At 49.1% G+C, this 23946-nt stretch overlaps 2 protein-coding genes and 1 long non-coding RNA gene across 3 annotated transcripts in view; all 3 read left to right on the top strand.

The window, feature by feature from the left end:
* Positions 1–5469: 5469 nt before the first annotated feature.
* On the top strand, positions 5470–9673 carry LOC311599880. Its single transcript, XR_014780043.1, has 3 exons — positions 5470–6148; positions 6288–6921; positions 7548–9673. It is a non-coding gene; the product is annotated as an uncharacterized lncRNA (long non-coding RNA).
* Positions 9674–12692: 3019 nt separating this feature from the next.
* Positions 12693–18514, top strand: REPIN1 (replication initiator 1). Its single transcript, XM_084785509.1, has 2 exons — positions 12693–12712; positions 15796–18514. The coding sequence occupies exon 2, from the start codon at positions 15810–15812 to the stop codon at positions 17454–17456; it is 1647 nt and encodes a 548-aa protein (XP_084641635.1). The 5' UTR covers positions 12693–12712; positions 15796–15809; the 3' UTR covers positions 17457–18514.
* A 2717-nt stretch (positions 18515–21231) lies between these two features.
* The window catches only part of ZNF775 (zinc finger protein 775), a 19166-nt gene continuing 16451 nt past the window's right edge, over positions 21232–23946 (top strand). The window contains exon 1 of the mRNA XM_084786156.1: positions 21232–21367. The gene's annotated coding sequence lies outside the window, so the exon portion shown is untranslated. The remainder of the gene's footprint in view (positions 21368–23946) is intronic.

Genomic DNA, 23946 nt, shown 5'->3' with positions numbered 1-23946 from the left:
GAAATGAAATTCTTATGTAAATGGGTACATTTTGACACACACACACACACACACACACACACACACACACACACATCAGTATTACAAAATTTGTAACTACTTTTTAAAGAAAGTTTAATAATTAACAAAAGGAATTTGCATCATTATAAAGTAAATAGTTCATGCTTGCTTCAGGAGTGAGAAATCCTTTTAAAAGCAAAGTGGTCAGAATGCAGATGCAAATCTGTGTATTGAAGATACCCCATTCAGAGAGCATAACTTGCACTCAAGGATCTACCAATAGATGGAGCTGCTGAGCAGGACCCATATCCATTATTCTGCAGGTTGTTTTATTATTGTTGTTGTTATTTATTCACATTACATCCGATTGTTATCCCCTCTCTCTTATCTTCCGATTCCCACCCTCCCTCTCTCTTCTGCCTTATTCCCCATCCTTAGACTTCTGATGGGGCGGGGGAAGCCTCAGGTTTTAAAAGTATAGGGCTGTAGAATTTTCTTCCAAACTTACCACAGTCTTTATCACCAAGTGGTTGTGACTTAGCCCTGAGAATGTCTCCTACCTTTGTTGTCACCCAGGCTCATGTCACTTTACGGTATTGTGTCTCTGAACCACACATGTGCTTGCTAGAACTGCAATCCAGCATGACACAGACAAGGGCCAGGAAATCTCAGCTGGGAGAGATGCTGTGGTAATTTATTTTATCAGTATGTACCTGTGCATGCAGGAGGGTGGGTACACATGTACCTGTGTGCATGTATGTATGGAGGTCAGAGGAAAGCTAGACCTGGCTTTTAGTAGATATTAAAGCAAGGGCAGGCAGATACACACTGGCTTCTAAAGTCATTAAAAAACATTAAATTGAAGGAGGTATTACTGGGTCCTAGCTAGGCATTAATGGAGGTGTGCTATTGCAAGAATAAACAGAGTTTGATAGTGAATGATAATGAATAATTTTCTAAATCACGATAAGCACTTAATTGCTCTCCAGGGAAGCACCCGAGGACATGTAATATTTTCCTGGCATCACCTTAGTCCATGTCACAAAGAGGAACAGAAGTAAATTTCAAAGAGCCTTCTTCCACCAAGTATGTTCCTGGGTCACGATGTCAGGTTCTCTTAAGAGGCAAGGCTCCCCAAAGGGTCCTGCACCCAGTTATTCCAGCTGTAATAATGCTCCAGGTGAAGCAGTGTGAGTGAGGGCCTGATACAGAGTCCATCTGGGAGACCTAAGATTCTGCTTCTTGTTCATTAGTGCTCTTGTAACTGATCGAACCTTTCTCTGTGACAGGTGGCACTTTCCCCTCACTGCTCTTGTTCTCAGGCTTCCACGTCTTGCTTAAGACAGGGCAGCCAGGGAAGAAGCTGTGACAATGTGTGTGCTTTCATGAGATTGGCTTAGCCATGGGATGGAATGGCCAGTGACACATTCCTGTGTCCACAGCACTTAGTGTGGATGGACCTTGGGCCAGGTACTTTTCAAATGCTGGCTGTACCTTGGTGAAACACCACCAAGTATCTGTCTACTTACGGCTAATTTTGTGGTAAGGGAGCAAGAAAAGAGCCTTGTAAATGTCTGACTACATCAACAGATGCTATGAAGGGCATTGGAGTTGAGCTAGAAGGCTTGGGAATAGTGTGATGGCTGAATAATAGGCCCCAAAGGTGAGGTGTCTTTAATCCCCTCAATCTGGGAATATCACCTTACAGGAAAAAAAAATCACTTTGAGGATGTAAACTATGAGTTGTGACATAAGGGGTTGCAGAGGTGGCTCGGTAAGAGCATTTGCTCTCTTGTAGAGGACTTGAGTTCAATTCTCAGCATCCACATTGGGCAACTCACAGCTGCCCTCTTCTGGTCTTCAGACACAAACACACATGAATAAAAAAAACATAAATATTATAATACTTATGAGGAGAATAGATTGGGGAACATAGTTAGAAAAAATATGATAACCTAGAAAATTTCTGAAGATAGAATAGAAAGAAAACAGCTTCGTTTATTAGTGTGAAACCAGAATTCGAGCTACAACACAGGTGATCTGCTGAGAGTGCAGACATGAAAAAAGCCACCTCTTACATACCTAATATTTACACCTGTTACTGTGTCATTGCCCCTGTTCATGTTCATTGTCACCTTGTCTGGACTTGGAATTGCCTAGAAAATACAACACTGGGCAGCCTCCTGTAGACCACCTTCAGGAAAAGAGAAGAGAAAGTCTTGGTGGTTCCGAGGTAGGAGGAACTGAGCTGGTAGAGAATAATTAGTTAAAGGAGCTAATTTTTGAGGAGAGATTGAGGAATGGAGGAAAAAAGAAGTATTGATGCCAAGGTAAAAATTGCGGTGCAAAACTGAAAGGTCTTCTAGCCTAGTAGCACTTTATTTTCCTTTTGTCCTTGGGCAAAGCCCTGTAATTTATTTAAAGCAAAGTTCAAGTTTTTCCTTACAGATTAACCATGTTTTTTTCATTGTTTACAATCAACAGAGCAAGAAAACAATCTAACAAAAAATACAAACAGTTCTGTATAACCTACAATAGCAAAATCAATCAGTGTCCAAGCAATGGTCAGCATGACCTGACTACTATTTCTTAAACAATACTCAGGAAAGCTTAAACACAAATTTCCCTGGGCTAAAGACATTGTGTTTACTTGATTGTCATAGCAACATAGCTTGAAACTAAATGTCCTTAACACAGAAAAAACTCAATCAATCAAGACACAGACACCTGTTATATTTTAAAATAGCCTTAGTTAACCTGAGGCAGAGCAGATATTAATCCCCTGAACTACTTCTCATAGTGGGTTGGGTATGGGATACCTGCTCCAATCCCATGCCATCTGCTTCTAATAATTTCTATAAAACTACCTCCCACCCATAATCCCAAGTAATTAGCAATAATTATAATCACCTGTGTCAAGTCTCCATCCATGCCAGCCATGTGCTTCTCCTCCACTTAACCCATGAAGCAGCCTCCTTCTTCCTCTCCTCTCCTCAGGTGTCTTTCCCTCCCAAGATTCTCTCTGTCTCTCCCAGCCCTGGAACGTTAGCCATGCCGATCCCATTTGCCTTGCCCAGGTGTGATGGCCTTTTATTGGTCAAACAGGTTAGGCTATTAGACAAGGTACAGGTGGGCCACAGAGACAGCAAGCAGTAATTAGCACCAAAATACACCAGACCAACCTCCAACAGGGTTCCAGCCTGTAATCCTAGCAATGGGGAGGCTGACGTTGGAGGATTATAAATTCCAAGTCGGCCTAGACTACATTGCAAGGCCTGGCCTCAGAACCAAACCAAACGCAAACCCAAACCAGGCAAAAAAAAATTAACCACTCTTGGTGTGGGAGAGCTGGTAGGCTGACCTGGTCAGATACCTCTCAGACTCAGATCCAGGGCTTTGAATTGGCCCACCTCAACATCCACCCCACCGATAAACTGCTGGAGTGCATGAAGGGGCCGGTCCTACAGATCCAAACCACAGGATCTCCATGACACAGGGCAGCAACAGGATATCCGAGAGGCGTTCCTGTGAGGTTCCAGTGTTGATAGAGTAACAGAAGCCAGAGAGCTCAAACCAGACCAATGCTGCAATGAACATTTGCAATGAAAGATGTGTGGGGGAAAAGGGTATACTGTAGGACACACTGTGACACACTACAGCTCCCACAATGAGAATTTTTCTCTGTGTTGGGGTGGAGGTTGCAAGGGTGGAGGGTGGGTATGAGAGGAGAGAGGAATGAGAAAGGGTGCATGATGTGAAATCCCCAAGGAACCAATAAAATTTTTTTTAAACAAAATTATCCCCCTTTGAAATCTGTTACAACATAGGAGAATGAACAAACTGCTACACATCTGAATGAGGAGTGCTCAGGTAAGAAGACTTGACGGCACCATCTGTCACCAGTACGCCATTCTAAATTTCACTGGTGCTTAGAGAAAGCCATATGCATCTCTATTGCCTCCATCCAAAGGGAACAATGTATGTATCTTTGTTTTGAGACAAGGTCTCCTGTAACCCAGGCTGGTCTGGAATTTGTTATCTGGTTGAAGGTGGCCTTGAACTCCCGATCTTCCTGCCCATATTTCCTCAGTGCTGAGATTGCATGCACCACCCATCTTTATGACTGGATGACGTAGGCTTGCCATTTGGAAACTTTGAAGTTCCTGGACCCTGGATGACTGGTTCAACTTCCTTTGATGATTACAATTCCATAAGGTGACTTCTGTCCTCGTATAAGATGGTCACTGAGGGTGAACTTGGAAAAAGGCACCTTAGCTTCAAGAAAGAATTAAACAGGCCTCAAGTGGACAGAAGTTCTCAGTTACAAGTTTTCTGAGAGGTGAATGCCTTAGCCAAGGGGGATTCTGGCATGGAGAAGTTTTTACATTTTACCCAGAAAGAATCAAAATCTTGTTTCTGATTTTTTTTTCACTTGTATTTACTGGTACAGTGACCCTGGATTATCTGGGCACACTGTGCCTTTATACGCGGATGCAGGGAAATCCCATGCAGCAAAGTGACACTGAGGCTGGACGCTATGCCTTGCAGATGCTGGACGGGGCTAAGAGGCAGGGGACATGAAGGTACAAATGCAGACAGCACAAGGCAGCAAACAGGTTCTCCCTGGAGGAAGGTGGCTTTGCCCATCAGACAGCTGGATTTCATCTCATTGAAGTTTTGCACTTTTGAAAGGGTAAATGGAGTTGTTGAGGCAGCAAGTCGATGACATTTTATTGCAACAGCTCTGAGGAATGTGGTGTGAGGGTGGAAGAGGCGAATCCAAGTTTGAATCCAGGCAAAGCTGAAGCCTGAGAGGAACTGTAGGGCATCGTCACGGCAGGCAGCACAGCAAAGGCCCTTTGGAAGCAATCTGCTCGGCCACGGCTGAATCCAGCAGGTATCCAGTGTGTCGTTGAGTGGCTAACTTCACTAGTTCATGCTGTGGCATTGGTTCGGATGCTACTGAAATTGCAAGGGAGGGATGTGGGTGGGGATAGGGATGAGTTGGTAGCGTGCTTGCCTGAAGAGTATGCCCAAAGTTCTGGTTCTATCCCCAGCCTCTTATAAACTGGGTGTGGTGGCAAGCACCTGTGATCCTATCGTTAGGAGATAACGCAGGAGGACCAGAAGTTCAAGGCCATCCTTTACTCCATAATAAATCTGTGGCCAGTGTAGGTGATGTGGAACCCATCTGAAACACACACACACACACACACACACACACACACACGCATGCACATGCACACACACACACACACACACACACACGCATGCACACGCATGCACATGCACACATAAGGGAGCCATTTGCTGCCCTTAGGCAAGGATACAACTGGCTTAACTCACCTTTCAAAGTGTCAGACTGATTAAGGGAAGAAATGAGGGGAAGCTGGAGAGTGGGGTGGCTGCTTTGGGGTGGGCTGCAGAGCCTCACGGCTGTGGGGTAGCCACACACACTCTCTCTTCCTCAGCAGGAACCCTGAGGTACCTGCTGGCTTCCTTCCTACTAACTGTATTCTGTTTCTTTTAGCACAATCAGCCCTGGGAACTGGGTTTGGAGGAGAAGAGTGCAGCCTGCAGCAGAGCTGACATCCGACCTCTGCCGATGCTGCTCCCGTCCAGCAGGAAAGACACCAACACCGGGAACTCTTCTTGCAGCAGTTTTATTCAGGATCCTGGAGTGACCCCCGGGAAAAGCTCCCACAGAACCTTTATAGTGTGCCTGTCCTATCAGAAACTGCCACGTCGTCACTCCTGGTTGGTGCATTCGGATCACACCACCTCATGCCATGCCTTGTCAGATCACACCACCTGACGCCATGCCTTCAGGCATGTGCATAAGGGGCTTGCTCGCTGCGCATGCGCATAAGGATTACTCGCTGCGCATGCGCACAGGTTTACTCACTGTGCATGCGCAAAAGGGGGCGCATTGCGTCAGGGAAGCAGCAGGGGGCGCTGCTATCTGTGGCTCTCCACAGACCTCCACCCAATGCTGAGAACCGGCTGCTCATAGCCTTGTCCTTCTCATGCAGTGTGCATGTCTCCATGCAGCTACAGCTATTTTTAGAACACCGTAGTTGAAGCACTGTGATCTTCTCCAGAGATGCCATCAAGAGCCTTCTCATGCAGGATGCTGACCCCTGGGAAGGCAGGGGCTGATTCCAAATGTTTGTTATTTGTTTTTTTAGCATTGGGGACAGAACCTAGGGCCTTGTGTGCACCCAGAGAGCACTCACCGCTGAGCTAGTTCCCCAGGCCTTTTTTTTCTTTTCTTTTCTTCTTGGCAGCATCTTGCTTTGCAACCCAAGCTGGCCTACAATTGAATACCGTCCCGCCTCAGTCTCTTGTGTGCCACCATTCCTAGACACCTTGGTCTGGTGTCTCTTGTAATAACGAAATACCTGTGATCAAGACCCTTACAAGGGAGGAGGCTGACTTGGGCACACCACCCTGGAGGCTGGGGACTTCAAGATGCTCCTTCTGGTGAGGCCCTTATAGAATTTCACCATGCGGGTGGGCTTTGAGAGGGAGCTGAGGCATGCATGGGAGAGAGAACAGCAAGGGCTTCCTTGCTTTGTAACAACAGGCTCCCATGAGGACCAACCCTGTCCTGTAAGAAACGCCTTAGCTTCTGCCTCTCTGAACACTCCAGTCACCCTCCGAGTCTCCCATCAGGAGGCGTCTGCACCTCCCTTGCACCACCTCTCTCCATGCAGGACTTGGATCTGGCGGTCAGTGCCCCTTTAGAGGAGCTAAGCCACCCTCCCTCACACCAGACTCGCTTCAGCTGTGTCAGGGCTTCTGCGGAGGACTTTCCTTCCCCAGCCTCAGCAGATTCTTCGTTGGATCAGACTCCCGTAACAGAAGCTGCATTCACCAGAGGAAAACAAATGGCCTCCCCCACCAGCATTCCACATACAGGTGGGATACACCAAGGGACAAGTAGTTCTCAACAAGGTAGCTTTGAGTTCCAGCCTGTTCAGTATCTGAAATAGACAAGGGCCTTCTAGTTTTAAAAAAATTTATCATCAGTTTTCCACTGTGCTGGAGACCTAACCTGGGACTTCCTGGGCAGTCATGCAGGCAGCTGAGCTATACCCCAGCCTAACCAATGAGGAGGCAAGGTAAAGAACTCTGAGCCTCGAGGGCTGGCAACGTGTGAAAGGGTGGTAGCCGGCCAGAAAGGGCAGCTGGTGAAGCCTCTGGGTGGTTTACGTTGACTGCATCTCCGGGCCACCCCGGGGCCTCAAGCTGTTCTCAGTGCCTTCGCTGTCCCTGATGGTGGGCATCTTCTGCCTTGTAAATGGTTCTCCTGCTTTGAAGCCAAGGAGGACGGAGGGCCCTTCTGCATCTACTCCTCAATTGCGCTCAGCCCAGCAATCCCTTGTATTTGAAGGTGAGATGTTCTAGTCTCTTCTACTGCTTGCTTTTGTTCAGCAGCTGGGAGAGCCGCAGAGGCAGGGTCACGTAGGGTGTTACACCCCGTGGCTTGTCCTTTATTCACACATCTGTGTGGCATGTGCCCTCTGTGTTCTCTCCTGGAACAGCTCCGAGGGTCCTGTCCTCAGCCTCAGGCGTGCTGTCACACTCAGAAGATCATATGGAATAGTTACAGGAAATCTATTACGGTGAATTCTCCCCGCCCCCCCCCCCACAGCCCCTCATCTCCAGCTTTCCAACAGCCAGCCCTTCGGAACTCATTAACAAGGACTTTAAAATTATTTGTGTTAGCACAATGGCTATTTCCAATGATGCGCTACAGTTAAAAGTCTCTTGCCATCCTCTCTCATTCTGGAAAACCATCACGGGCCACTTCCATCTGGGTCATGAGGAGACTCGGTGCCTGCAGAATGGAAGATGTTTCACACTGATTTGTGGGATGTATGACTGCTGGGACAGTCTAGGGGCCACTGCTAAGCAGTATGTGGGTATCTTCAGACAGACAGGTCTCTAGACCTGGTATAGACATGGTTTTCATCCTCCAGCTGCTTACTTATGTAGCCATGTAGCTCAAAACAAAGACCAGGCTCTTCCAGAAGAGAAACTGAATGTCCCGGGGCCCTCCGGTGGACCCTTAGCCCAGTCTGGCCCTATACTGCTCCAGTAAACATGTCAAAACCTGGGATATTCTACATTAGGCTAGGTCACTTGGCCATTTGGCTGCTGCTGGAGCATGTCTTCCTACCTCTGACACTGTGTAGGCTGAAGCTCCCAACTCCAAGGCCTTACATTTTGGACCAGTACAAAGGCTCAGGAGTCCTTGGCCAGGTCCTTGCTATTCACCCCTGGGCAGAGTCAAGACTGGGGCTCTGTCTCTTTTACTGAGGTCAGAAGTAAGCACAGGTGGCTTCTACTGACTTAAGGTGTTGTGGGGCACAAGGTACTTCCTTCAGGGGTGGCTAGAAGGAAAAGGAATAGTTGGGACAGTGCTTTTAACTTTCCTAATGCTGTGGCCCTTTAATACAGTTCCATTTGTTATGGTGACCCCCCGACCCCAAGCATAAAATTATTTCATTGCTACTTCATAACTGTAATTTTGCTACTGTTATCAGTCATAATGTAAATATCTGATATGCACTGTCAGAAACATGAGGGCAAATCGTAGAGGCTTTGCTTGACAAAGTTCCAAAGACCTCTGACTGTCCAGCATGATCTCTAGGACATCCAGAGCAGCTGTTGAGGCTTTGCTTGACAAAGTTAGAAAGATCTCCGGCTGACTGTCACTGCCCTTAAATATTAAGGATGGTCCAGGTGTAATTTTGCCTAAAAACTACTTTGAAATCTACTTTTTCTCCTAAAACTGTCTTTCTATTTCTCACTTTGACTATAAGCACTAATGAATTTACACTGGAAAACTTTTTCCCACAGAGAATATTGAAAGAGGGCATCTCAACCAAAGCCTTGAGACAAGGAGAAAGCCTTGGCTTTGACTATTGTGAGCAGCCAGGCAGAAACTGCTTGGCAAGAAAGTTAGGACCTTGACATAACAGTACCTGGCTAGATATTGTTAGCTGTAGAAAAGTAAAACTTGTTTCTTTAGAATCTGCTTCCCCCCCCTCCCCCGGAGACAGGGTCTCTCTGTGTAGCCTTGGCTATCCTGGACTCCCTTTGTAGACGAGGCTAGCCTGGAACTCAGTGATCTGCCTGCCTCTGCCTCTAGAATCTGCTCTGAGAGCACTAGAAGATGGACTTGGAAGGTCATGCTTTACAGATATTTTACAATAGAGGACCCCTTGGCAGTTAGCCTGGGCTTGGATAAAGATGGATAGCACACCTGTTGGTTTGGTATTGGAAGTAAGTCAAGTTTTTTTCTTTGTTAAGGCTATTTAATTTCAAGCTATGTTGCTATGACAACCATGTCAACACAATGGCTTTAGCCCGGGGAAATTTATGTTTAAACTTTTCTGAGTATTGTTTAAGAAATAATAGTCAGGTCATGTTGACCATTGCTTGGACGCTGATTGATTTTGCTATTGTAGGTTATACAGAACTGTCTGTATTTCTTTGTTAGATTGTTTACTTGCTCTGTTGATTTTTAAATGCTCTATTGATTGTAAAAGATGAAAAAAACCATGATGTAATCTATAATGAAAAAAAAAACTGAACTTCACTTTGAACAAAGTACTGAGGTTGGCCCAAGGACAGAAGGAAAATAAACGTCTCCTGAAGGGAAGCTGGATATTCTGCATTGTGTTTTGTGGGAGTGTGGGAGTGTGCAGCCCACATATCAGTGACTCCACAGTAAGAGACATGCATGACCCACATAGTGCAGAGACACACACCTTCATTCTCCCCCTAAACAAACAGGGTTTCATAATATTGACAAGTTCTAAAGTTCATGTGGAAAAACAGAGGAGTAATTTTCGACAAGAAGTTAGAAAAATCAAATTAAAACAAGAGAAAACCGAGCCAGGCGTGGTGGTGCGTGCCTTTAATCCTAGCACTCGGGACGCAGAAGATGGTGAATGAATCTCTGTGAGTTTGAGGCCAGCCTGGTCTACAGAGCGAATGAGTTCCAGGTCGGCCAGGGCTGTTAATACAGAGAAACCCTTCCTCAAAAAGAAAAATAAAAAATAAAAGAAAGAAAGAAAGGAAGAAAAAAAAAAACAACCAAAAAGAGATAACAGAATCACTGTAGGGAACACTGACTGAAGCTATGAGGGGTTAAAACCCACTTTCTGCAACAAAACTGTCAACATAAAGAGTAACTTTCTAAAACATAAAACCAAAAGTTTGCCACCACTTTGAAAATTAAAGTTGCTGAGTGTGGTGAGCATGTCTGTAGCCGCAGTACTTGGGAGGCAGGCATTTGGGTTTGGGTATGAGGCCAATGCAGTCTACACAATGACACCTTGCTTCTCACATCCCCTCAAAAGAACAATCTGAGGGAAAACATTTTCTACATACATGACAAATCAACACCTTTAAGCATGAACCCCAAACAACAAAAGCAGCCTTGAAACTGAGCAAACAGAAAAGCAGACAAAGGATGAATTAATTCTGAAAAGTCATAGCATGAACTGGTTTAAAAAAAAAAAAAGGCAGCCCGGCGCTGGTGGCACACACCTTTAATCCCAGCACTTGGGAGGCAGAGGCAGGCGGATCACTGTGAGTTCCGAGGTCAGCCTGGTCTACAAAGTGAGTCCAGGACAGTCAAAGCTACACAGAGAACCCCTGTCTCGAAAACAAAACAAAACAAACAAAAAACAAAAACAAACAAAAATATGCAAAGAAACAAGTCAGGAAACAAGCAAACCAAAAAAACAAAATATCAAAGCAAATAGTCATTTTAATTAAATTTGAGGAAATAGCACATATTGTCAAGGAAATGGGAAAATGGTCATTTCTCATTGGATGATAATTTAAAAATATATACCTTTTGGGTTGATACACATTTGAGGTCTCCCCTTCTCTGAGGAGAAAGGGAGGGGGAGGGGCAAAGGAGGGACTGGGAGGAGAGGAGGGAGGGAAGCTGTGATGGGGTGTAAAGTAAATAAATTAATTAATGAAAAAAATATACCTTGCTCTTGACTATCTGTTTCCACCTTTAAAAGTTTGATACTGGGCACGTAGAATGAGACATTAATTTATAAGGATATAAAACAATTTGTAATCTATTTGTATATTTATAAGCCATTAAATCTGAAAGAATATATAATCAATAAAATGGTAGGAAACTTAAAATATCTTAAGTGAAAAAAGCCAGCATATACAGTTGCAAAGGAGTACCCCAAGGCAACCCCAACATAAAATGCTATTCAGAACATCTGAGTATGTCAAAATACCAAATATAAGTGACTCTAGGAGGCTAATATATGAAAGGAATAAATGGCCCTCTATTTCCTACTATGGGAAAGATTTTAGAAGTGTTTTTAAAAATAAGTGTACAGTTCGAAACTTGTCTTTGCTGAAATCACGAAAGGACACGAAATTGTACTGGTCTGGAAGCTCCGAGATGGGTTCCCTTAGGAAGAAGCCAAGGCCACCTGCTAGTGGGCTGAGTCATCACCACAGGCTTGCACCTGCCTCTGCAGAAGCCACACTGGGAGGAGAGGAGGGAGCGGAAGCTGTGATGGGGTGTAAAGTAAATAAATTAATTAATGAAAAAATATACCTTGCCCTTGACTATCTGTTTCCACCTCTAAAAGTGGTGCAGTTCCAAGGGTAAACGACCCACTTGTGCCAACAGCCACCTGGCCCTGGCCTGCAGCTCTAGAGCTAAGCAACTCGAGATCTTCGTTGTGAGACTAGAAGGCTTTGCGGAATTCACAGTCGCCCGCCATTCATTCTCAGTCTAGGTGCGCGCGGGGTGCGCTGCGTTGCTATGAGTTTCGGCAGCCCTGGAGAGCGGCTGCTCCAGAGCATGCCCAAGCTAGAATTGCCTGGGTGAAGTCCCTGGCTCGACGCAAGGGGACTTCGGTGTCCTGCCAAGTTCTCTCTGGCTCTGAGTCTTTAAGAGCCAGTGCTGGTGGACCAGACGCAGTGACCACAGCCTGGCCACGAGGTGGCCCAGGGGCGAGTGTCTACTGCAGGGACACAGGGTTGGGAAACTGGAGATCCGGCCGGTGGCCAAACCCGAGCTGGTGGCTGTCATGGCAACGGAGCCCGGGCCCTCCCCTGTCGTGCGCCCTGGCGGGAGAGCAGCGCGGATGACCTGGCCCGCTCCGCCCCCAGGCCGCGGTCGCCAAGCCGAGACTGACCCTCCGCAGCTCCTGTAGTCACGTGGCGTTGGGAACCCGGCGGGGGGGAGGTTGGGGACGGGCCTGGCAGTTGTGAACTCGAACCTGCCGCTGTCGCCGCTGCGGGGCGGGGAGCGGGCCGCAGGGGCCAGTCCGGAGCTCCATGGATAGGCGCCGCATTCTTGCAGGGCACGCGGGAGAGGTATGGCTCGCGCAGGGGTGCAAGGACCACCGAGGGCGCGCGGGGGCAGCTCCACCTGTGGGGCGCGTGACCGTGTGTGCCGCTGTGGGGTTCGCGCGCGCGCGGAATGGGGGCGGGGGAAGTGCTGTGGCGCAGGGCGAGCGCACCTGCGCATAGGCTTCTTGGACTCCGCTGTGCGTGGGACCCGAGATGGCCCACTGGCTCGTCGGAATGGGTTCAGCGTGCCATCGAACGTGGACCTAGGATAGGCACCGAAGCACAACCGGGGTGTGGGCCTGCTGCCACCTGGGGGCTGTTCTAGATGCCGAAGGGGATTCTGGCGGATTGCTGGGTACACTGGCGCTCCCTGCGCAGACCCTCGGGAAACAGGCCTGGAATTTCTGTAGCGAGGAGAGTGGAGAAAGGAAAGCCTGGAGGGACTTTCGGAGTTACTGCCTAGGCCGGCCTTTGACCGCCGAGACAGATCCTTGCCACAGATGGAGAATTCTTCTGTTACCCTACGCAGGCTAGGAGGTGGCCCCCAAAGGCAGCACTCGGCTTCCTTAGTGAAGGATCATATACATGCTTTAGTCCAGTGTCCCTTAGGTCACTCTGCTAGGCTGGGTGTAGAGCTTAAGGCCGAAGCCTGTGGCTTTGAATGGGGGAGGGACTGGGTGATGACACAAAGCTGCTCTGGCCTAGCGCAAAGCCTCAAGTACGTTTTGTTTGTTGGTGCTCCCCCCACCCCCACCCCGCCCCGCGTCCCCAGGTTAGGCTGACCGCTCAGCAGTTAGAGGTCTGAGCTCTGCCATGAGGCTAGGGATATCTTCATTGCTACAGTTTTCTCTGGCATCCAGGGGCTACCGGAGTGTGGGCCAAAGCAAGCGCAGCGGCACAAGTGTCCCCCCAGGAACATCCTCAGAAGGAGCTGGAAAAAGCCTCACCCCCCAGCTCTGCAGGCTTCAGGGTAGATAAGAGTTTGGCCTTTGTCCTCAAACGAACCCAAAGCTCCAGTGCTGAGCTCTGCCTTACTGGCAGGACAGGGCATCCTGGGGAAGGAGTCCATTTTCAGATGGTGCAGTCTTCCCTGGGTTCAGGCGGCCAGGGGTGGGGTGGGGGGCGTGTGTGTGTGTGTGTGTGTGTGTGTGTGTGTGTGTGTGTGTGTGTGTGTGTGTGTGATGTGGGTAGTCCCCCAGAAGAGAAACAGGTTGTAAAGGAATTCAGAAGGTTGTGCCCGGACAGAGCCCATGAGCAGACATGAAAGAACCCTGGGGAATCTCACTGCCACCCCAGAACTCACTCTGTGTAGGAGGCTCTCAGGAATCTGGGCTCCCCTGCTGCTGAAGATGGAGCAGTCCTTGGCCAGGTTTGGGCAGGACCAGGCAAGGGACAGAGATTACAATCTCTTCTTCCCTCCCCTTTCCTCACCCCAGCAATCCCTAGCACCCCTAAGAGATGATGGGCCAAGGGTCTCCCCTCCTTGCCCTGGGGGAGGCAGCACACAGTGGGCGTTCCTTGAATTGGTGAGCTGTCCCCTCCCCCCCCAAGTCTAGCTCTGGAAGAAAGATGGAGAGAAAGTGTTGGAGGTTCCACAGTGGGGAGAATTGAGCAGGCAGTGAACAGCTGGTTAAGGGAAACCAACTGTTGGTTAGAGGAGCTAGTTGTTGAGGAGAGGCTGAGGAGCAGAGGAGAAAAGATATATTGGCCCAGGCTGAAAGGTCTTCTAGCCTAAGAACTTTATTTTTCTTTTGCTTTTTCCTGTCTCTTTGGGCCAACCCCAGTACTGTATTTAAAGTGAAATTCATTTTTATTACAGATTACATCACGATTTTCTTGTCTTTTACAATCAGTAGAGCCTTTAAAAAATCTAACAAAGAAATACAGACAGCTCTGTATAACTTACAATAAAGCATATAGCAAAAACCAATCAACATCCAAGCAATGGTCAGTATGTCTTGACTATTATTTCTTAAGTAATACTTGGGAAAGTTTAAATTTCCCTGGGCTAAAGCCATTGTATTTACTTGATTGTCATAGCAACATAGCTTGAAACTAAATAGCGTTAACACAGAAAAAAACTTGACTTACTTCCAATCCCAAACCAACAGGTGTGCTATCCATCTTTATCCAAGCCTAGGCTAACTGCCAAGGGGTCATCTATCGTAAAATATCTGTAAAGCAGACGTTCCAAGCCCACCTTCTAGTGCTCTCAAAGCAAATTCTAAAGAAACAAGTTTTACTTTTCTACACCTAACAATATCTAACCAGGTACTATTATGTCAGTGACCTAACTTTCTTGCGAAGCAGTTTCTGCCTGGCTGCTCACAATAGTCAGAGCCAAGTATTTTCTCCTTGTCTCAAGCCTTTGGTCAGATGCTTTCTTTTCAATAATCTGTGTGGGAAAAAGTTTTCCAGTGTGAATTTCATTAGGGCTCATAGTCAAAATAAGAAATAGAGAGATAGACAGGTTTTTTTGGGGGTGGGGGGTCGTGGAGTAGATTTCAAAGTAGTTCTTAGGCAAAATAACATACATATTATTTAGGGGCAGTGGTGATCTTTGGAACTTTGTCCAGCAAAGCCTCAACGGCTGCTCTGGATGTCTAGAGGTCTTGCCGGATAGTGGGAGGTCTCTGGAACTTTGTCAAGCCAAGCCTTTACGACTTGTCCTCATGTCTGTGAACTTCCCCACTGTCCCAATTTGCAATTGCTTGGGTGGAGAAGGGTTAGTAGGCAGAATGCGGGCAGTCTGCACAGGTGCTGGCCTGGCCTTAGTCTGTGGTAGAAACAGCATCCCCTCCCCCCACCCTGCACCCCCCATCGCATTCCAAAGAAAGGCTGTTCTACTTGTCCCGCAGGCTTAGAGCTGAGTTGAGGAGGCTGAAAGTACCTTCTTCAAGGTTTTAGCCAGATGGCTTTTGAGGAGATCTTCACACACCTAGGTGCTAAGAAGCACACACAAAGACTTGGAGGGTCACAAGACCTGTCTCCTAGCTTTGGTTGTCTAGTGGATTACAGTGTGAACTCAGGCAAGTCTTACCACCATCTTACGCCCCACACTTGTTTCATGTGTCAAGTAGGGAGCCCTGATATGGTAGAAGGAAGTGGTAGCCACAGGGAAAGGCAGGGGAGTTTTGCAATAGGTCAGACACAGTAGGGAACATGCAAGAATAGTTTCTGCAAGTCCATCCGACACTAGGGTAGATACCAGGGGGGAATCCCAAGGAGTGGCAGCATGCCTCCCTTCTAGACGTTTCCGGAGCAATAAAGATATAAAGATCTTTGAAATGTTATTTAGAAACTCAAGACTGAAGTAATATCTAACAAATATAGAATCGAATGGCGCTGGCGGTTCCTAGGGGGAAGATTTCTTCTTCCTTGGGGTTGGAAGGGAGAAACGGCTTAGTTCTTAAAGTGACTGTGCTTTTCCACCCTCAGCAGAGGAAGAGCCGATGCTGGAGTGGCGCTGCAGGAGCTCCACAGCCATGGGTCCAGCCCAGGCCCGATTCCTTTCTGGGCCCTCCCAGGAGTCCTCCCAGCCTAACAGAGGGTTGAGCTACCAGGGCAAGTCGGTAGCTCAGCCTGGAGACCAAGGCCCAGGCAAAGCCCATCGTTGTGCCCACTGTCGGCGGCGCTTCCCGGACTGGGTGGCTCTGTGGCTTCACACTCGGCGGTGCCAGGCCCGTCTGCCTCTGACCTGCCATGAGTGCAAACAGCGCTTTCGCCACGCCCCCTTCTTAGCGCTGCATCTTCAGGTTCATGCCTCTGCCATCCCTGACCTGGGTTTCACCTGCCACCTCTGTGGGCATAACTTTCAAGGCTGGGTAGCCCTGGTACTGCACCTGCGGGCTCACTCAGCTACAAAACGCCCCATCACTTGTTCCGAATGCGACAGACGCTTCTGGCGACGAAAGCAGCTTCGAGCTCACCTGAGGAGGTGCCATCCTACTGCCCCTGAGGCCCGACCCTTCATATGCGGCAACTGTGGCTGGAGCTTTGCTCAGTGGGACCAACTGGTTGTTCACAAGCGGGTGCATGTGGCTGAGGCCCTGAAGGAGGCAGCAGACAAGGCCCTGGGTCCTAGACCCCGAGGCCGTCCTGCGGTGACTGCTCCCAGGCCGGGTGGAGACGCGGTGGACCGTCCCTTCCAGTGTGCCTGCTGCGGTAAGCGCTTCCGCCATAAGCCCAACCTGATCGCCCACCGCCGCGTGCACACTGGTGAGCGACCACACCAGTGCCCCGAGTGCGGGAAGCGCTTCACCAACAAGCCCTACCTGACCTCGCACCGGCGCATACACACCGGCGAGAAGCCCTATCCATGCACCGAGTGTGGCCGCCGCTTCCGCCACAAACCCAACCTATTGTCACACAGCAAAATCCACAAGCGCTCGGAGGTCTCAGCGCAGGTCGCACCCGGCACCCGGAGCCCCCAGATTGCAGCAGAGCCCACGGCGCAGCCTGCACTTGGGACATCCCTGGGGTCCCAGCGGACCCCGGCTGAGGTACCTGTGCCCCTGCATAGTTGCACCGACTGCGGCCGCAGTTTTCGGCTGGAGCGTTTCCTGAGGCTGCACCAGCGGTTGCACACAGGTGAGTGGCCCTTCACCTGCACAGAGTGCGGCAAGAACTTTGGCAACAAGACGCACCTGGTGGCGCACTCGCGCGTGCACTCCGGTGAGCGGCCCTTCGTCTGCGAGGAGTGTGGTCGCTGCTTCTCACAGGGCAGCCACCTGGCAGCCCATCGGCGGGACCATGCTCTGGAGAGGCCCTTCGTGTGCCCCGACTGCGGCAAGGCTTTCCGCCACAAGCCCTACCTGACAGCACATCGGCGCATCCACACCGGCGAGAAGCCCTATGCGTGTCCCGATTGTGGCAAAGCCTTCAGTCAGAAGTCCAACCTGGTGTCGCACCGGCGTATTCACACGGGTGAGCGGCCCTACGCCTGCCCCGACTGTGACCGCAGCTTCAGTCAGAAGTCCAACCTAATCACACACCGGAAGAGCCACATCCGGGATGGCGACTTCTGTTGTGCCATCTGCGGCCAGACCTTTGACGACGAGGACCGACTCTTGATGCACCAGAGGAAGCACGATGCCTGAGAGAGGCCTAGATGTCCTTGGCAGCAGCATGTCAGTGGCCCTCGTGGGGTGCCAACACTGATGCTGCTGGAGGGACAGGTAGGGTTACCAGAGGGATAGAAGAGGCAGAGTGACCCGAGCTCTGTTTAGGAATGGAGTGTCCCCAGGTGGCCAGGGACCTGGCTTTGAGCTGGTCGGCCCCCAGCTGGTTTTTCTAAGGGTCAACTCAGACTGACTGCCCTGTACCCTGGAAAAATAGCAATAGCAGCCCCATCTACCCTTCGAGTCCTCGGCTAGAGGAGCTACCAGTGGGAAGGGAGCTACTCCATCCTCTGGTGTTAACGCCTTAATGTCCCAGTCTTTACTATGAGTTCCTTCAGGTCATTTTTTTTTTTCGAAGTAGGTGTGATATAGTCATTAGTAAATGAATCCTGGGGCAGGGAAAGTGGGCCAGCTGGATACATCTGGATGAACCTGCTGGCTTGTCTGGTAACAGGAGGGGGTGAAGCGGAGCTTGGAGCTTTTTCTTTCCCTTTCTCTCTCTCTTTTTTCTGCAATGCCTCCTGCATAGGTACCCAGTGTGTAGAGGTCTGTCCGTAGTTAGCAATTCCATCTCCTACTTGCAGGTTATCCTCCCAGGACATTGATTTACTCCTTCACCTGCCTGGCTTTATCTGACCTCTGTCCCCAAGTACAGGGCTTCCCCTGGTGGTTTTGTTTAACCCCCGACCTTCCCCAACTCTTTCCGAAGCTTCAGGAGTTATGTGAAAGACAAGCCCACTGATGTGGGGGTTTGGCTGCAGGGAAGTTTCTGGGTACATTTCCTTTTTAACGTTCCCAGGATGTGGATGCCAGCCTCTACCCATGGACCTGGGTGCCGGGCACTCTTACCTCCCCCCAGCGGCACTGGCTCTATTGTAGAATGAGTCTAATCATTAGAAATTCTTACTTATAATTATTGGATTCTGCTTTCCTATGACTTCTGCCTACTGGGTCTCGTTTTGTTTTCTGGATCGAAACAGAACAACCGTTTACCTTCCCTTTCAAACTAGAGAATAAAGATTTGGTTTTAGAACTAATGGCTGGTGTTTGGTGTTTTTTGTTTTTTTGTTTTTGTTTTCTGTGGGGGCTGTGGTGATGGGGGAAGGAACATCACTCTGTTTCCTAAGTCAGGCCATGGGGCTTGGACAGCAACTGAGTCTCTCTGTGTCCTCCTCCCAGTCCTTGCTGGGGACCGAGCTAGGCATACCCAAAGACAAGCAAATTCTTCATGGTGGGCAAAAGCACCAGAAAACAAGGATGCTTATTTTGGAACCAAAGTCTTGTAATATTGAGCCCAAGACTATCGTTTTTCTTACCGCCTCAGCCTGCATGTCACATCACTGAGAGCCTCGTTTGAAGGTTGGTTACATCTGCAGCCTCGTCAGGTGGTTGTCATGACAAAAGGAGCCTCTGGGAAAAGAGGTGTTCCAAGCAGCAAAGATAGCTTTCAGATCACACATCCCCCCAACACTGATTACAGATCCACACAGACATGAGTTCAGGATTTTTCTGGGGTCAGCTGAGTCTGCACGTCCTGTAAGGGCCCCCCGGGCTGAGTGCAGAGCCATCATTGATAGTTTGACACATAGCCGAGTGCTATTCTTGTCAGGCACTGACAGGCCTGCCATCTGCACCAATCCCAACAGTGCATATGAATAACTATTTGTTTTCTTTGTGAATGGGCTTTTCTAAGAAATTCTACCTGATCCCACCGGATGGGCTGCTCTGGATGCTTTTGTTCATACTCATGTGAACACCTGCACTCGGTCCTGTAACGCTAATTACTAGAGGCTGACTCAGGTCTGTCTGCTTCTGCCCCCCTTTCAAAGATGTGTGTGTTTACCTTCATGTATGTCTGTCCATGTGTGTACCTGGTACCTGTGGAGGCCAGATTAGGAGAAGGTGTTGGACTCTCTGGAACTGCAGTTATAGATGGTTGTGAGCCACTATGTGAGTTCTAGGAACCAAACCCAGGTCTTCTGCAGGAGCAGCATGTGCTCCTAACTGCTGAGCCATCTCTCCAGCTCCCCCTTGCAGTCTTGACCACCGCTATATACCAAAAAGTAAATGTGGCGTGCTGCCTTTAGTTACATAATGCTGGGTTTGGGGAGGTGCCTCAGTTTCTAGAACATACATGCAAGCGTGAGGACTGGCAGGTGTCCTCCCAGAAGCCATGCAAAAGCTCTCCTCCCACGGGGATTGAGAGCCCGGCATCTTATTTGTCACCTCAGTTAGCCTAGCCTACTTGTAGTCCCAGGCCAATGAGAGACCCTGTTTTAGAAGATGGAAGGTGCTTGAAGATACTTGTGATCCTCTGACCTTCACGTGCACCTCCGTATGCATACATACACACAAAATTTATAATGCAGACTCTTCCTATGTGTGTATGTATGTGTATCAATACTCACATAGTTTGCTTTTTTTTTTTAAAGACAGGGTCTAATGTAGTCCCAGGCTGGCCTTGAACTCACTACTTCACTATGTAAAGTAGGCTGGCCTTCAGCTACTGATCCTCTGGACTCTACCTCCCAAGTACTGGGATTCCAAGTCACCACAGGCATCTTCTCTTTAAGTGTTTTAAAGTTCCTTCCTGGGTTCTCCTCTTCATACTTGAAATTTGAGGGGTTTTCTCCCAGCAGTTTCTCTCCAGTTAACCCCACTATGATTGATTCCAGAGGCAAGAGTGAGAGGATTTTTTTTTTTTTTTTTTTTTTTTTTTTTTTTTTGAGACAGGGTCTCTCTGTGTTAACCTTGGCTGTCCTGGAGGATTTTTTTTTTTCTTTTCGGTACAAGGTCTCTCTGTGTTAGCCTTGGTGTCTTGACCAGGCTGGCCTTGAACTCAAAGCGATCCACCTGACTCTGCCTCCCGAGTGCTGGGATTAAAGGCGTGCGCCACCACGTTGGGTTTAAGAGTGAGAGGATTTATCCAGCTGTGGCCCAAATCAAGACAGGACTAGGAGGAATTCCTTTCAGGTGCATGGGAGGGGTGGGTAGGGATGGAAACACTTTCCTGGAGGCGTTTGAGAGCCTGATCATCCTTGGCAGTCTGGACCTCGTTAGCAGCTGGAAGATAATTTCACTCAAGAGAACTCAAGTGAACAGTGAAACTAGATGCGGCTAGGTAACCTCTTCAGACCTGTTTTCTCAGCTAGAAAAAGCTTTCCTGAGTGCCACGATTTCCAACAACTCCAAACATCATTTATCATGACTCAGTGTGGGCTGCTGAGGCGCTGGAGATGGCTCGCTGTACACTCACTCGCTCACAAGGCACAAGAGCCCTGCAATGTGTAACAACAGGCAGGCGTGCGTGTGCAGTACCACCTGAACACAGCTTTCAGGGAGTAAAGAAAAAGGGCCACACTAAAGTAGACGTACTCGCAAGAGGGTTCTAAGAATGGTATAGTCTATGTATTCTGCGATGGCTTTCCAAAATGGACACCAAGTAGCACCTAGAAAGCTTGCTGCGGTGGTACTCCGCACCCATGCCCCGAGTTCAGATGTCACAGGCGCTTGTGAGGGAGCCAGATCCGAGGCACCTGATGGACAGGGCGCAGCAACCACACGCAGTCGCCTGCACAGGATGTTGGAGACCACTTTACACACCCCAGCAGCGTTGAGCGAAGAGATTCACCTCTCGGGGCCGCGCGCCCGCGGGCGAGATCAGACCCTGGCTATTGGCTCCAGAGAACAAAGGGGCCGCCCCGCGGGCTACTCCAATAGGGCCCCGAGTGTCATCTGAGCCGTGCAGCCAATCCACAGACGGGGCGGTGCAGGGCGACCAGCCAATCACCTGCGCCTGCCGGCTCCAGGTCTGGCCGTGGCCTGGAGCCCGGTGCCCAAAGTCGCCCTTTGGGTAGCAGTTCCCGTTAACCTTAGCCACAAAGTCAAAGGTATTTATTTCTCAGGCCCCCACCCCCTACACCCCACGAGTCCCTGTGCAATTCGGGCGGGGAGGGGCGGTTCAGGGAGGGACCAGTGCCCGGCTCTGTTCCCGTGCTACTCTCCTGTTCAGGGCTGGAGAGGATGGATGGGTCCGAGGCCTTGAGGTGTCCCGAGTCCTACGCGCATTTCAGCTCTGTACCCCAATTTTCTGCACCACCAGCACCCTGCCCAGCTCAGCGGGGAGGGATCTGAGGCTGGCTGGGAGGGCAACAGGCCAGGGCAGCAAGGTCAGGGGGGGTAGGATCCTTGGAGAGTCGCCTGCGCGGCCCCTCCGGAGCCATCTGGTTTTTCTGAGTTCCCAGTCTGTGTGCTCCACGCGTAGACGCAGGAACCCCAGTGTTGGCTGTAGAAAAACTCATAGTAGGTGATCCCTAAGTGCGCGATTTCGTGAAGCCAGGATGAGGATGGAGATGAACAAGCAAGAGGAACACACTCAGGAGTAACAGCTGTGTGCCTGTCTTGAGGGGCTGGCTACGGGAGACTCCCTTCAAGTAAAATGACTGCAGCCGCCTCAATGGGTGTGGCGTCTGGCGACATAGATTCCAGAATAGTCTCTAGCTGCAGAGGAGATGGCGTGTGGTCACCTGAGGTTGGAGGCAGTGCCGTTTTTGTTTGTTTCTGGTTTTTAGTTGTGTTAAGCAATAACATGAAAACATTCCGTAGCGTTCGTGTCCTGTCAGTTCCAAGGTTCCACGATTCTGTGCTTCTGCCAATCAACTGTGGGCTGACACTATGTAAATGAGCCCTCGTGGCGGTGTTTTGTAATGGTTTGCAAGGCCTGGACTGTGCTGCAGAGACAGGCATCTTAATGCTTGGCTGCATTTGGTCTTCTGATAGTAAGGGAAATCACAGAGGATGACAGCTACCCAGCTTCGTGTCCCCGAAAGGTGTCTGTCTCTGGCAAAACGGCCCTGGATTTGGGCCATGGGGGAGTATGGTCAAGGCCACTGCAAGACAGACAGGTCATAGGTGTGCAGGACATAACAAATCTGGATATTGGGTGATTTACTGGGGACAGTGAGGGAAGATAACCAACGACCAAATTTTGAATGGCCTTGCCAAGACATTTTTGTCTAAATCTCCAAGTGTCAGGGAGCCCTTGAAGTATGTTAAGGGAGTAAAAAGTCCAAATGGCAGTTTTAGGAAAATCAGTTTGGAGTCAGGCAATGGTGTGCACGCCTTTAATCCCTGCACTCGGGAGGCAGAGGCAGGTGGATCTCTGACTAGGCCAGCCTGGTCTACAGAGCGAGTTCCAGGACAGCCTGGGCTACAGAGAAAACTCTGTCTCCAATCAGCCCTGAACCCCTAAAAAAAGAAAAAAACAGGAAGAAAGAAAGAAAATCAGTTTGGGTTCTGGGTGGCAGATGGATTTGGAGTGACCAGGAAAATCAGCAAAACTTTAAAACTAACTTTTTTCCTTTTTTTTCTTTCGTGTGTGTGTGTGTGTGTGTGTGTGTGTGTGTGTGTGTGAGAGAGAGAGAGAGAGAGAGAGAGAGAGAGAGAGAGAGAGAGAGAGAGAGAGAAAGAGAGAGATTTTGGGAGTCAGTTTTCTCACTCTATCATGTATGTGGATCACAGGGATTCTGAGTATCAAGCCACAAAATTACTTTTGTTGCTACTTCATAACTGTAATTTTGCTACTGTTATAAATCGTAAGGTAGATATTTGTGTTTTCCAGTGGTCTTTGGCTACCCATGTTGAAAGGATCATTTGGCCCCTGAAGGGGTGACACCACACAGGTTGAGAATCACAGTATTAAACCGTCTCACTGGCTTTGTTTGTTTGTTTGTTTGTTTGTTCTTGTCATTTAGATGAGAAACAGTGCGTTCTGGACTCAGAGTTGGTGGCAGGGGGCCCAGGACCCAGGGGTTCCTGGTTCCCCTTCTAGGTGTGATTGGAGGCCTGGAAGAAGTTTGCCAGTGCTGGCCATGGGTTCAAGGGAGAAACTTGGGCTGATGATTCAGACTTGGGGTAACCCAGCTCCCCCAGAGTTGGTAGAGGGGAAAGGACCTACTTGCTCCTGTGTGGGCTAGGCCACGGAGGACCTCACACTGCACACGCTGGTCTTCATGCCCACACATGACTGCACAGCGACATCTGGTCCTACCTCCCTGAGTTCTGGCTTTTGGTGTGACTAGCCATGTTAACATGGCTCTGAAGATTCAACGACTATTTTTTTTTTTTTTTGAGACAGGATCTCTCTGTGTAGCCTTGGCTGTCCTTGACTCACTTTGTAGCCCAGGCTGGCCTCGAACTCACAGCAATCCACCTGCCTCTGCCTCCCGAGTGCTGGGATTAAAGTCATGTGCCACCATGCCCGGCTCAAAGACTATTTTTTTTTAAAGATAGGGTTTCATGTAGCTCAGGCCAGTGTTGAACTTGACATGTAGCTTAGGCTAGCCTTGACCTCCTGGGGCTCCTGTTTACTGAAAGCTTGGATTACATGAATGTACCACTGCATTCATCTTAGAGACCGTGTATGTTATGATTGACTCAGTTTCTGTTATCACAAACAGATGGTGCAGTG

Source organism: Acomys minous, assembly GCF_964271855.1.
Source record: "Acomys minous genome assembly, chromosome: 6".
Taxonomy (NCBI): Eukaryota; Metazoa; Chordata; class Mammalia; order Rodentia; family Muridae; genus Acomys; species Acomys minous.
The sequence above is the reverse complement of the archived record's forward strand: the minus strand, read 5'-3'. Positions and strand labels throughout refer to the sequence as shown.